Source organism: Populus euphratica, unplaced genomic scaffold (genome assembly GCF_000495115.2).
Source record: "Populus euphratica unplaced genomic scaffold, PopEup_1.0 scaffold22.1, whole genome shotgun sequence".
Taxonomy (NCBI): Eukaryota; Viridiplantae; Streptophyta; class Magnoliopsida; order Malpighiales; family Salicaceae; genus Populus; species Populus euphratica.
In genome coordinates, this window is record NW_011499863.1 from 655,383 (window position 1) to 669,728 (window position 14,346).

The window sequence follows — 14,346 nt, forward strand, 5'->3', positions numbered from 1 at the left end:
AAATTTAATTCAAAGCAAATCATTAATGAATAATAAAATTAAAAAAACAAATAACAAATTAATTTTAATTAACCTATTAAATATGTAACATGAATCATAAGATTGAGATAATATCATGTAAAATAAACATAAAAAATAACATTAATCAACCCGAATTAATTTGTCAAATTCATGATTAAAATCATAAAATTGTGATAACTCTATAAAAAGTAAATAAAAACAAATTATAAATTCTAGTTTTTAATAAATTTACTGTTAAATGATAAAATTAAAAAAAATCTTAAAACAAAACACAATAAAACAATCCGAGTTTGCCCAGGTTATAAAACTAGAATAATTTTATAAAAAGCAAACCTAAAAATGTTTGGTTTGGAGGTGTGATAGCTTTTTATCAGAGGTACAATACCTTTTAAATACAAACCACATCTCTAAACGTTATAAAATATGCTTTTTATTTAAAAAAGCACAAGCTACCTTCCATTTAAACACCCTCTAAATAAGTCATGAAATCTAATTTATAATCAATTCAATATTAAAGGATAAAATTAAAAAAAATATTAACTAAAAAAACTTACAATTTAAATCATGAGACTAAAATAATCTCATGAAAAACAAATTAAAATAAATCATCAAGTGTAATTAATTTAATTTTAAAAAATAAAATTAAAAAATAAATATTAATTGAAAAAAATCAATTAACCTCCAAAGCCTCGACATATTTTTTGTTTTGTTAAAAAAATAATAATATGGCTCGTTGCGTTAGCCTTTAAACTAGTTTCAAATCTATTATATATTTTTTTTAAGTTAGTGAAGCTCCCTCTTTCTATTTTTTTTAATTTTTTTTAAGTCAACCCATTTTCCTTTTATTTTCCTTTCTCTTCTTTTAATTTTATTTTTTTAATAATTACTCAAGTTGTATTTTATCGAAACAACTTCTATATAGTTTAATTTCAAACCCGAATTAAATAAAAAATCAAGTTAAATATTTTTTTTATCTATTTCATTTTTTTTAATTTCATCCCTAAATTTTTTTATCAATTGTTAAATTATCTTTGTACTAACCAAATTAACATGGTCATGTCAAGATAATTTTTATATATTTTAATTATAAACCTCAGCTAGGCAAGACATTAAATCAATTTTTTTTTTTTATAAATTTCATCTTTTTCATCTCAATTTCATTTTTAAGACTTTTTTTTTTTTTACTAGTCAATGATGATGCATTTGAATAGGCTAAATCGACTAAATAAGGTAAAGTTAATTATTATATGATTTAATTTTAAATTTAATTTAGATAAAAAATAGAATTGGAAGGTGATTCACCGGACTAAATTTAATAATAATATCAAATAATTTTCTATAATCTAAATATTTTTTTGTATATTAATCATTTATTTATTTATTTAACTCGCTCTTTAACTAGTCATATACTAAATTATACACATTCAATTTGAATTAACTAATTTAGATTCAATGAATATAGAATTCATATTTCTAAATCATGCAATTCAATAAAATTCTCACACACAGATATGTGACAGCTAAATCTGCTTTTCTCTGAGAATTAGAAAGCACAATAACAGAACTTTCAATGCCTCACTATCACGTGCATATGTACATCGTGCAGCTCAGTCACATAAAGCACACGGACTTGGCACAAGTTTGCACATCTGGCACTTCAACCATTAATAACTAAATGCTCTGCAGAAGCAGCTGTGATGAGAGAAGTATAGCATCAACTTTTTGGATCTAAATAACAATCCAAGTAACTCTCTGGAGGCACGATCCCAAACCACACCTTCCCTTTTTAAATCAACAGAAGCAAACATTGAAACAACTAGAGAGTAAAGGATTACAGACCGCACCACGATGTTTTTCAAGGACTGCACTCGTGTGTTTAACACAACACACTCGATCCCACCAAAAAATACGGGCTGCGAAACGTTTCCTATCTTGACGACAGGGGAACAGTTAGTGTCTGATGATGCCTACAAACATAATCGAATATAGTTCAGCCATTTTCGTGTTTATTTCTTACCATAAGCCAATTCCTTCTCACAATCAAAGATCAGAAAGAACGAACCCCCAAAAAGAAGGGGCGCAGAGATTTTCGCAAAACAGAACTCTTTCTTTGTCAGGATCTAACAAACAAGTTGCCACCCAGGGTCACAGGCGATATCATGAATTACAAAATGTACCCTTTCAATCTTTAGTTTATGCTTCGGATTAGATGTCCATAAAATGGAAACGAAACATTGGCATGATATAAAGTACAGCTAATGTTACAACATCAAGTACAAGAAATTCCATGTTTAGGAGTTGCCTCTGTGGCTACCTTCCAGGGTTTCCATGTAGTTTGTTATGTTTGAGTGGCATGTCCAGGAAACCAGGGTAGTCCCTGTTGAAGGCATTGTTTTGTTTCTGGAAGTGGAACAATAGGCCCCAAAAAGATTCGCCACAAGTCAAGTATTATTGTAACCAGCATTGCAGCACCCAGGGAATCAACAGCCACTCTTGGTAACTCCCATAGATCACCAGGCTTCTCATCAATCCTGTAAATCATTCAATTCCCCATACAAGAGTTAAAGATCTTCAGCATGGGAGAAAACTAGAAGCTGTAATGATTCTTTTGATCCAACCACATTTATAAAATCACTTCAATTATTTCATATTCTATGATTCTTCTAATCTGATGTTCTGTAATCGTCTTGTTTTTCAGATAACATGAGTGATTGAAAGAAACAATGCATTGCAATTTTCTAAAACAATAAATACATCATTAATGAGTCACGAGAACATGATAGTGCTTACATACAAGCACAATGTAAGAGTAGTTTACAAAATGCACTGTTAGCTGAAGCATATCAATATGTGAAATATCACTCAACAGAAAACAATTACTACATGATTAGCATGTTTGCATTACCCATTATCAAGCATATACCACAACAAAAATATAATTTGTAGAACCACACATATAACCAAACTAACTGAAGGTTGGCTGCTTACCTCACAAACATTGGGAAGCTTACAAAGAAGTAGATGGCATAAAACAAGGAACCTACTTTGTACATTGAAGCCCGGTCCACAAACTCATAGTAAGGGAACTGCACATTTCCAATAACACATCATTATCACCACTTTAATTCACAAATTAGTAACCAGTTGCTATGCCACGACTGCAACATTAGCAATCAATTGACAGTAACATAAAAAAAATGTCATGACTTCTGCAGCACAAAAAGGATTGTAAGACAGAATTGCACAAATGTGAATTGCAAATTACAACCTTGTAGATGAAGCTAAGGTATGAGTATGACAGTTGAAATCATCAGCTTTTCCCGTAAATTATACCATTAGCTTTTTATAGGCCCAGTTCACACATCATGGAGTCTGATAATGTGATGATACAGCATCTAAAGTTCTGAAATGTCACAAAACCATTCAGAACCAAAACATCTGCTTATGAACAGATAGCAGACTTGACTTAATACCATTCAAATTGGAGTCAGCTTCCAAAGACAGCTAGAAAGGGCCTCAGTGGAGCAGGCATCTAAGTTATGAACTGCCACAAACTCATCAGAACTAGAATTTTCACTTGGGAATATAATGGCTTCTTAAATCCGAACTAGAGGTTAACTAATGCTGAACTAGCTTCTGAATAGCATCGAAGAAGGTCCCATAGAAAGCACCATAATATGATTAAGAAAGACAATCCTGAATATTCAACAATTTAAAACAGAGTGCCACTTTATCTTGCCTTAAACGTTCATTAGCCAGCATTGTAAGTTATTTATGCATGGTTAAACAAACATATTGAAAATAACAATAGACACAGAATCATTTTACCACCCACATTAGAAACAGCTAAAGTCTCCAGGTATGCTATGAAGTATGAAAGAGCCAAAATCCATGCACCCTCAGCAGCCCATCGAAGATAATCTGGCAAGTCAGCAACAGCATGCCGTAGTCTGCGAATTGTCATGTTTGAGGTAACGTGATAAAACAGGAAGCAAACATGTGTCAGAAGGAAGGTTGTATGTGGTACCTACAGAGAATAATGGATGAAAGTCAGCGGACTGTACAGTAAGTGGATCAATAAGAACTTTTTGCTTCGTGGCTTACATTATTCATCTTCCAAGATGGAAATGTATAAGAAGCTCCCAAAACTGTGAAAAAATAGTGGGTCCAGAAGTAATTTCCAACATAGCTAAAAATGATTATCCATAGACTGGCCTGTCAAAACATCAAGTTTAGAGTTTAGGCTAAGAACCTTGAACCTCCTTTCAAGTCAAGCTTTATAAAAACCAGATACAAATACAACTGGATTTCTGCGATAGCCAACATTTAAAATGTAGCGTGAACATAAGGGTAGAGTCCAAGTTCACATCCATCAACAGATTTCCACACATGTTGTAAAGCTGGTGAAAATTTCACCAGCATATTCAAAAGCAAAGAGAATGGAGGAAAATGTTACAACAAAACAGTAGATATGTACCATCAATTGTCAACGGATACCTCCCCATGAAATTTTATACAGCATATTAGCAGCTCAAACAATCTATGGTCAGTATTCATGTTTTAGAATCTGCCCTCAAACCATATTATTAACCAGACATAGAATCACATTAAAAAATTCATCCTCAAGGTTGCAAGGGACTGCAAATCCCATTCAGGTTTATGGGGCAAACTAATGAAGTTTGAATTCACAATGCCCTACAATCTAGGAAGGTGAAACCTCACAGTGTTTTATTCACCAACTACAACAGGCGATCTCACCAAAAGACAGGTGAATGTTAACACTAGAATGCCATTCTATAAGTACAGAGAGAGTGATTAGGGTATACACAGCCTAATTAACAGGAAGAAGCTAAACTAAATCTGCATAAGCAGATGAAATTCAACAGAAAGTAGTGGAGGGGTTAGAAATATCCACAGAACTGGGATGCAAAAAAAATGAAAAAAAGGACTTTTCTGAAATAGTTAGAAAATGGAAGAAGTAGTGGGGGGGTTAGGAATATCCAAAGAAATTGGATAAAAGTAGGCGTAACATACCTTTTCAGAACAATTATAAATGAAGGAAAAAACAGTGAGAAAGAAGCATTATTAAATAAATTAAGAACCAAGATATCAGGTTTCATGTTTGATAATCATAATTGAAACGTTATAGTGAGCACTTACCTTGACCCAATAACAGTCCTTCCAACACAATTTGCTATCAGCCTGCAAAAGCGCTCCAAATCTATATTATTTTTTGAAAAAGAAAAACCAGTGGTACAGAATGGAGATGCAAAAAGAAAAGAAAAAAAAAAAGATGAATAAAATACATGAAACCTTCAGACAAGATTATAAAAACATTTGAAGGAAGGAAAAGATACAAAAAATGGAAATAACATACTTAAGAAATTTACCTTACCGACAAACATCATTGGTATCAAGAAAGAAGGAACAGCTGAGATCAAACCCAGGAGCAAGTATTCCAATTCTGTAAAGCTCTGCCAGTAACAACAACTATACTTTTACAATAATGTTACTTCAACTGGGTTGTGGATCATAAGCTTATTTGTGCATCAAATTGAGAATGATCAAAAGGAGAGAAAAAATGAAAAATCCATCACCAAACTAGTCAAGCTTAAGCAGAATCTGATTAAGCTCAGCTCAGCTCAACTAAACTAAATTAAGCTTCGAAGCAGACAAATTGGCTTCACCTACGCAGATTCAATTATATTATTTATGCAAAATTTAAATGAGATCAAATAAAAAAAAAACCCTCAAAATGTATCAGAAGTTGTACTGACAACTCAGCTATAATCAAAACGTAATATTGTAAAACCTTCTAAAACTAAAGTACAGATCCTATTCTGGAGCATACACAATTGTGTCCAAAGTAGCTTCTTTTTCTCATTTCATGAAAATTTAACATAAACCCAACTACTAACACTCATCTCCGATCAATTCAAAACTTTTTACTTCAGTTTTCTCATCACCAACAACTCAGTTAAGAGCCCATCACTCAAACAGCAGTAGCATTGCTTAAAACTGTCTTAAACCGCAATTTCCTATAATTCTCTCAAGATCCAAGAGCAGAGCAAGAGGACCTAAATTGATTACCTCGTACAGCTTGCAAGGAATCACAATTCCCAAACAAAGAGTGAGCCAAAAAGGCGTATAACAAAGAAAGAAAATCTCTCCCCATCTTTTACTAGGGTCTGGAGCCAACCATAAACTGGGACTAGAACTAGAACTATCTGACGATTCTTTGCCTGTGAATTGAGAAATAATAATTTCAATCAATGGCAACACAACTACAATCGTTACAAAAGAAATGATGCTTGAAGAGGATTCTTTGAACTTACCGCCCATTTTCAGAACCTGGGTCTAAAACGATTGGCGATTTTCGTGCTCTGCGATCTGGGTTCTTGAGAGTGGACTCTGAGAGTGAAGAGATTGCACTTTATTCACTGATACTGCCAGATCAGATTTTGCTTCCTATCGCCATGTTCACGCTATTTTTTACTACGTAAAACAAAATATAGAATTAGTCCGGTGCGGTGGTTTTTCACATTATTTTTTATGTTAAAATATACATTAATAATTATTTTTATTTTTTAAAAAATATTTTTATATCTATACATCAAAATTATTTAAAAATATTAAAAATATATTAATTTAAATAAAAAAAATATTTTTAAAATACAAAAACAAACAACTTCAATACTTATATGTACTATACAAGCTTCTTGTTTCAAAGAACAAGAAACAGGTTATTCACATTTTATTTGATAGTTGTAGCAAATTAAAAGTTAATCAGTGAGAATTTTAAAATTTCATGGAGAGAAAAATAAAGATATCTCCTATATTACCTCTAATATATTAGAAATATCAATTTAATTTTATAGAATCATTCAACCTAAATGTTACATAAAGAATTTAAGTCAGATGAAGAAATAGAAAGACCTCAGATGTAAAAAAGCATAACATAAGTGATTGACAGATTTTGATTCCTATATATCTATTCATATAATACTTGATTTTATTATACAATATATAAGATTTATTTCTATAGATATTATTATCTACACTCAAAAATCATTTGCTTTGGAAGAAGGTTGTATAGTCTAGGAAGAGGTTTTGATTGATAAAATATATATATATATATATATATTAATATTTCAACTAATTTTAAAGATTTAGTTGAATAGAATTTTGTAATTTAATTTTTATATCTTAATATTTAATATCATGCATATATTTATTTTTGAGTTTAGATAATGAAAAGACGTCCGAACAATCTGTGTTGGAACTGTGCTTAATCTTTAATGAATGAGTCCAGAGCTATTGATTAAAAAGAACTCTATTATTCTTTATTTGATAGTTTTTTATTAATTCTTCATCAACGTAATTCTAAATATTAATCATTAGTGGCCTAGATGGTAAAAAAAAAGTGAGCTGAGAAATATGCTCCATATGTAGTTTTTAATTTGGCTGACTCTGCTATTAATGTAGTGTTTTTCATTGTAATAATTATATTTTAAATTTTTTTATTTGAAAATATATAAAAATAATATATTTTTTATTTTTTAAAATTTATTTTGATATCAACACATGAAAATAATAAAAAAATTATAAAAATTATAAAATATAATTTCTACCATAAAAAACAAACACGGTTCTAATATAATTTTAAAATATTTTTAAAATTAAATTTAATTAAAAATATTTTTAATATTTTATAAAATATAATTTTTATCACAAAAACAAATATGCTATAGTTCTAATATAATTTTAAGATATTTTTAGAATTAATTTTAATTAAAAATATTTTTAATATTTTATAAAATATAATTTTTACCATAAAAACAAACAATTTCTGATCCTAATACTAATAGCCACGAATCACAAGATTTTAGTCATATTTTTCAAGCCTTGACAATGATGTAGAGACCTAGCTTACTTGAAAAACCGGCATGTAAAAAAATTAAATTTAAATATTAATTTTTATAATTAAAAGTGTAATCTAAATTAAAATAAAAAAATAAAAGATTTAAGTGATGAATTATTTCATGTGCAAAAATAAAAAATAGGATCATGAGAGTTATTGATAATTTGGTAAAAGTTCAAAATTTAAATGATCAAAATATTTGATTTTACTCAAACTAGTCAACTGACTGGATTTATAAATTTAATTGATTAATTATTTGATGGATTGAATAATGAAATTCACTACTGTCTCAATTAATTGATGGAACCGGTTAATCAATTGATCAATCAATAAGAAAAATGTAAAAATTATAGAATTAACCAATTGATCAAATTATAGATAGAATTAAACCAGTCCACCATTACTATTAATAATAAAGGGAAATGTTAGAATGATGGAATAACTTCATTGCTCAAAAAATTGGTTTGGTTGACTGTTACTACCATAAAAAAAAAAATTACCAAAAAATTGATTTTATTTCTTCAATTATAACACCCAAGTTACAAAACAAATGACAAATAAAATCATTTTTCTTTAATTTTCAAACAAAATTTAACATATAAATCATATATTAATACAATAAAATTCTCTAGAAAAAAGCTATAAAACACTTAAATATATAAGTAACCTACAAATACTATAAAAAAATATTTTAATAAATTAACCTAAAATAAAAATAGGTTAAAAAATAATAAATTTGTTTACTTCTTGTAGCATAGCTTCACAAGAAATTGAACCAAGAGTTAAGGGATGTTGACATTTAAATGAGTTTAAATGTCAACATTTATTGTAAGAAGAAGAAGAAGAAGAAAAGAGGAAGGGGGGATTATTGGATTTTAATTCATTTGAATTTGTTAACAAAATGTATATTAGTAATTTCAATGTAAAATATTAACGTGTTGAATTTTTAATAGAATTGTGGATGAAATTTTTATTTTTTATTCTATTAAGAAATTTATAAAAAATTACCAACAAAACATTTTCCATTACTATTTACATTCAAAATTACCCACAAAAATTTTTCATTATTATTTCCATCGATAAATAAGTATCTATTAATATTTCAGTAGTGGATGTATAATAAAACCAACAACTCTTTTAGTTTGTCTTGCAATGCGATTATAACTGTAATTGTAACGTAATAGTAATGTCATCGTGATGTTACATTTATGGAAGTGTACAGTTTTTGAAATTTATGCAATCCAGTGCTTTGTCGTAGAACAATATATATTAATTAATGTTTTGATGTGGAAGCAGGGCAGTGCTGAGCAATCCTGCAGTGATTCCCCCCTGTCTTCGCTGCATTCTGCGCCAAGCCATCGAAGAGTTTACAATCCCCTCCATGTTTCCTTGCTCGACAAGGGATGCCTGAGACGTGCGTATCTCTGATGGGACAAAAAAATATTTTCAGAAGCACTGAAAAGTGATGTGGAATAAAATATTGATCGTATTGAATTATAGATTTGGAATAAGAACTCTTTTTTTATTATTTTCTCTCGCAAAAACTCTTATTTTAAGCCTTGATTTGAGCGGACATTAGCTAATTTTTATTATTAATATAGATATTTATATTAGTTTACATATATTTTAATTAATTTTATAAATTTTAAAATTAATTATTATATAAATCGACTTTAAAATTAATAATTATATAAACTTTTAATAATTTTAAAAGGATCAAATTCATAACTATTAAATAATAAATTTAACATCTAATTAGTTAAGTTATTTTTGAAAAATAGTAACTAATTTTAGCTGGCCACAACCCTTTGTGTTATTGATTTTTATTATTTTTGCTTCTATGAATGAGATTTTTCTCATTTATTTGTATATTTTCTACTATAATATAGCTTGATCTTTATATATATAATTTCTAAATACAATTCTCTCTTTGGGTTTTATGTCACAATATTTGGGAAATATGGTCATTAAAATAAGAATTCTGAGATTTTATCTTATTTTTTTTTAAATGAATTTATATTCGTTGACATTATTAGAAGACCAGGAATTTTCATCAATGAGGTATGGTATCCATGATTGCAAGAGATTTGTTTGGTTATGTTTTTTTGGAAGAAAAGTCCTAATTTAGTTAATCCCTGTTTGTGAGTGAAATTTTTATTACGTCTTTTTTTTTTTACAGAGTATTTTTTTTGTATGATTTGATATTAATAAAATTATTTTCTATGCTTTTTTCAAGGAGATATATAGAAGTGCTCTGTTGATGGAATCTTTTCTTTTGAGGAGGTGTGTGTTGATAGAGTGGGGGACGATGCAAGGGGCAAGTGATGGAGCTTTGAGTTTTTCTATATATTTGCCACTCAACGGCAGAGTAAAATTTGAGTGGTAGTTTAATTAGTTTAATTTTAAATTTATTTTTTAATAATTATAAATTAAATTATTTTAATATTATTAAAAATTTATATAATTATTAATTTTAAAATTCATAAAATTAGTCGAGGGATATATAAATTGATTTAAAAACTCACATTAAAAAAAAAAATTATAGAGCCTGCTGTCTGAGATAGCAACAAAAAACAAAAAGTGAAAACGATAAGATTTTGCAAAGAGGAAAGTGGGGCAATAAAAGGAAGGGAGAAAATGATAAAAAAGAAAAAGAAGAAATACATGTTTTTTTTATGAATTATGCAAGTCCAGGACTCAAAATCATCTCGTGTTCTTGTTGATGGGTTCTCTTTTGTCATTTCTCACATGTGTTCTTGTTGATTGCTTTATATCTTGTTATTATAATAAAAATGTTTTTTAAAATATTATTTTATTTTAAAATTATGTTTTATTTATAAAAAAATTATATTCATTAACATTATTAGAAAATTAAAAATTATATATATATATATATATATATATATATATATATGAGTTATGCAGGTAAAAGACTCAAATCTAGAGAGGCATGAAGTTTAAATCCCATCAAATAAGTAAAAGACTCAAAAATATCTTGAAAAATAACTGTAATTATATTTTCAAACTTGCATTAACTAAGTAATAGCTAAGTGTTGGCCATCGTATTTTTTTAAAATATTCAGGAGAACCTAACATCCTAAGCTATGCATTTGCAAGTTTGTTTGTTTTTTTTTTTAATTGTGAATCTTTCATGCATTCTCTCAAATTAATTATTTCTTTATTTTCATATACAATCATATAAAAAATGAGAATACCTATTTTTTTATTGAAATTTATTTTTAAAATTATAATAATTTCTGAAATTATGAATAAGAAAATGTGTTTTTATATTAGAAAAAAAAACATAAACACATAAAAGAGAGTTTCAATTGAAGACAAGTTTTGCAAAAAATCATAAGGAAAAACTATTGCCTAAGACAATGGTATTTCGACGGTTTCTTGAAAGAAAAAAAGTTTTTCATGCCAAATACATGATGTTCTCTATTTTATTATAAAAATAATATATCCTTCATGTACTTGATCGAACTTTCTATGTAAATAAAGTAAAATAGATTATGCAGACACTCTACATTTTCATTTTTAGATTAAAAAAATTAAAAAAATAGTATCATTTTTTTACCATATGCTCCTTCAATGTGTTGATAGATTAAAATAGGAATCCGTAATACGTCACCAACAATGACAATAGTTAAATCACTAAAATGAAATATAATTGGTTAATAAGATAAGAACTAATTGAAGAGGAGAAATTATTGTTCCTCCTCATATATTGAAAAGATAATATTATTTTTATTTATTTTTTAGAATTTTTTATTTTTGAGGTTAAAATCATGTTTTGTGATTTAAAAAAATAATTTATTTAGAATTATATTTTAGTATTTTTTAATTATTTTATATGCTGATGTTAAAACTAATTTTTTAAAAACTATTATTATCATGTATTTTCAAATAAAAATGTTTTAAAATGTAACTATAACTACAATTTCAAATATTATCTTTAATATTATATTTTTTAACTAAAAATTATTTTTTATTAAGTAACTTTTCTAAACATAAATAAATATGGAAATTTATAAAGTGATTTTCATAAAATTATTTTTTGTACGCCTGACATTATAATAAATATTCTTTCACAGATTTCAATTTTTCTAAAGAAAAGACAAAAAGAAGAGGGAAAAAAGGCATTACTTTTATTTCCTTTTATTTGGCCACTCCACAGTTAGAGTTGTCGAGACCTGTTTACTAGTTCCAAATTAAGGTAAAGTCATCTTGCTTTCTTTTCCTGAGCTCAAACCAGGATTTCACCTACTCTTTGATGACTAGAGGTGGTAATCAATAAAGGCACGGGTGCTTTGTGTACCTGCCTCTTGCTTTTTTATACAGCTATATATATTGAAGGAAGTGCTGCTTCCTGCATCACCAGAAGTATTTTCTTCACCAACAAACAATGACTACCAAAGCAACTAGAGATGAGCCCCTCCCCGACTATGATAGCAGCTCCTCCTCCACCACTGTACCTGACTCTAGCCGGAGCTGGATGAGCAACCTCAGCTTCGGTAGCCGTCGAAGTTCTATCTCTATTTCTTCATCTGTAGCTGATACTGCCTCAATCTGCAGCACTGCCCGCATGAAGCCACACAAGGCTAACCAAGCCGCATGGCAGGCCATAAAGCGGCTTCAAAGGGCAACAGGCCGAGTTGGTCTCGACCATTTTCGTCTTCTACGCCGTCTAGGCAGTGGAGATATAGGCAATGTCTATCTTTGCCAGATAAGGAACCCTGTGGTGGGTTTGCCACAATGCTTTTATGCCATGAAAGTGGTGGATAAAGAGGCACTTGCTATACGGAACAAGCTGCAGAGAGCTGAGATGGAGAAAGAAATTCTGGGCATGCTTGATCATCCTTTTTTGCCTACTCTTTATGCAGAGTTTGAGGCTTCTCATTACTCTTGCTTGGTTACTGAGTACTGTCCTGGTGGAGATTTGTATGCTGCAAGACAACGCCAGCCATGGAAGCGCTTTAGCATCTCATCTGCTAAGTAAGTAGTAATTTTTCAGGTTTTTCTTTCTCATTTTTCCTTAATGTAGCCCGTTGTCCTGAATATGATTATGACTATCATCTACAGGTTTTATGCTGCCGAGACTCTCTTGGCCCTGGAATATCTACACATGATGGGAATTGTTTACAGAGATCTTAAACCGGAGAATGTTCTTGTCAGAGAAGACGGTCACATTATGCTTTCAGATTTTGATCTTTCTTTCAAATGTGATGTTGTCCCAAAGCTTTTAAGGTCTAAACCAAGCTTGGAAGCCATTGTTCTTCACAAGAATGAAACCACTAGTTTCGCACCCTTAACCTTTTGCGCTACACCTTTACACCCTGTCCTATCTTGTTTCTCATCTTCCAACAAGAAAAGGAAACCTAGAATCACAACTACAATTAGAGAACAAATTGATCGCCAAGGTTATGACGAAGAAGTTGACACAGAATTGGTAGCTGAGCCCATCAGCGCTAGATCAAAGTCCTTTGTTGGGACCCACGAGTATTTAGCACCAGAGGTGATATCAGGGCAGGGCCATGGAAGTGCGGTGGATTGGTGGACTCTTGGGGTGTTCTTGTACGAGATGTTATATGGAAGAACACCCTTCAAAGGTGAAAACAACGAAAAAACCTTGATTAACATACTTAAACAGCCCTTAACCTTTCCAAGAATAGGTGTAAATAGCAGCAAAGAATTTGAAGAGATGTTGAAACTTCAAGACCTTGTAGGCAAGCTTCTAGTGAAGAATCCCAAAAGGAGAATTGGGAGCTTAAAGGGGTCTGTTGAAATCAAGAGGCACGAGTTCTTCAAAGGTGTGAACTGGGCTTTGATCAGGTCAGTCAAGCCACCAGAGTCTCCTAGTGATCTTTGCAGGTTCAGGAGTAGAGCTCACATACCAATGTTGAGCAAGAAAGAGAGACAAGAACCATATCAGATCCCTAGTCATTTTGAGTACTTTTAAGTTCTAGCTTCAAATTGTAGATTAAAACCAAAATCATCAATGTATAACAGCAAGCCAAGGAAATTATGTCCTGCGTATTTGTTAGAAATGGGACACTTTATTAGTAGTAGCCTTTCTAAATATAATTAATGTAGTATAACCTTTGAATTTATGAAATTGTTCTGCTGACACTTGCTTTTGTGTCGAACACTGTCTCTCTTCGTAAATACCACTAAACAATGTCTTTGCTTGCGTGTAAAAGAAGAGGATCTCATAATTGTTCCAGTGTGATTCTCATGACAAGTCCAGAAACCCATATGGCGATAATAATTGCACTTCTTCCTCGCAATGATGGTAAATATAATTTAATTAACTAAAGTAAGGAAAAAAACATGGCCATTTTTTTATCAGCTTTTTGACTGCTATTTCGACGCATGTTTCTGTACGATATCGATTCCATTGA

At 29.9% G+C, this 14,346-nt stretch overlaps 2 protein-coding genes across 2 annotated transcripts; one reads left to right on the forward strand and one right to left on the reverse strand.

The window, feature by feature from the left end:
• Positions 1 to 2,052: 2,052 nt before the first annotated feature.
• CPI1 (cyclopropyl isomerase) lies at positions 2,053 to 6,515 on the reverse strand. The gene is made up of 8 exons (XM_011025744.1): positions 6,357 to 6,515; positions 6,112 to 6,263; positions 5,412 to 5,495; positions 5,182 to 5,223; positions 4,126 to 4,236; positions 3,857 to 4,048; positions 3,010 to 3,107; positions 2,053 to 2,552 (listed from the first exon to the last, which is right to left on the reverse strand). Exons 1-8 carry the CDS (start codon positions 6,361 to 6,363, stop codon positions 2,360 to 2,362), a joined length of 879 nt encoding a protein of 292 aa, XP_011024046.1. The 5' UTR covers positions 6,364 to 6,515; the 3' UTR covers positions 2,053 to 2,359.
• A 5,692-nt stretch (positions 6,516 to 12,207) lies between these two features.
• Positions 12,208 to 14,090, forward strand: PID2 (AGC (cAMP-dependent, cGMP-dependent and protein kinase C) kinase family protein). Its single transcript, XM_011025745.1, has 2 exons — positions 12,208 to 12,940; positions 13,028 to 14,090. The coding sequence occupies exons 1-2, from the start codon at positions 12,351 to 12,353 to the stop codon at positions 13,902 to 13,904; spliced, it is 1,467 nt and encodes a 488-aa protein (XP_011024047.1). The 5' UTR covers positions 12,208 to 12,350; the 3' UTR covers positions 13,905 to 14,090.
• Positions 14,091 to 14,346: the final 256 nt, after the last annotated feature.

Bases quoted from the DNA above. Each gene is read 5' to 3' on its own strand.
- CPI1 (XM_011025744.1), bottom strand. The intron at 4,237-5,181 runs GTAAGTGCTCAC...ATGTTTTGACAG, and splicing joins AGGACTGTTATTGGGTCAAG to GCCAGTCTATGGATAATCAT. The intron at 2,553-3,009 runs GTAAGCAGCCAA...AATGATTTACAG, and splicing joins AGCTTCCCAATGTTTGTGAG to GATTGATGAGAAGCCTGGTG.
- PID2 (XM_011025745.1), top strand. From the start codon at position 12,351: ATGACTACCAAAGCAACTAGAGATGAGCCCCTCCCCGACTATGATAGC. The intron at 12,941-13,027 runs GTAAGTAGTAAT...TATCATCTACAG, and splicing joins TTTAGCATCTCATCTGCTAA to GTTTTATGCTGCCGAGACTC.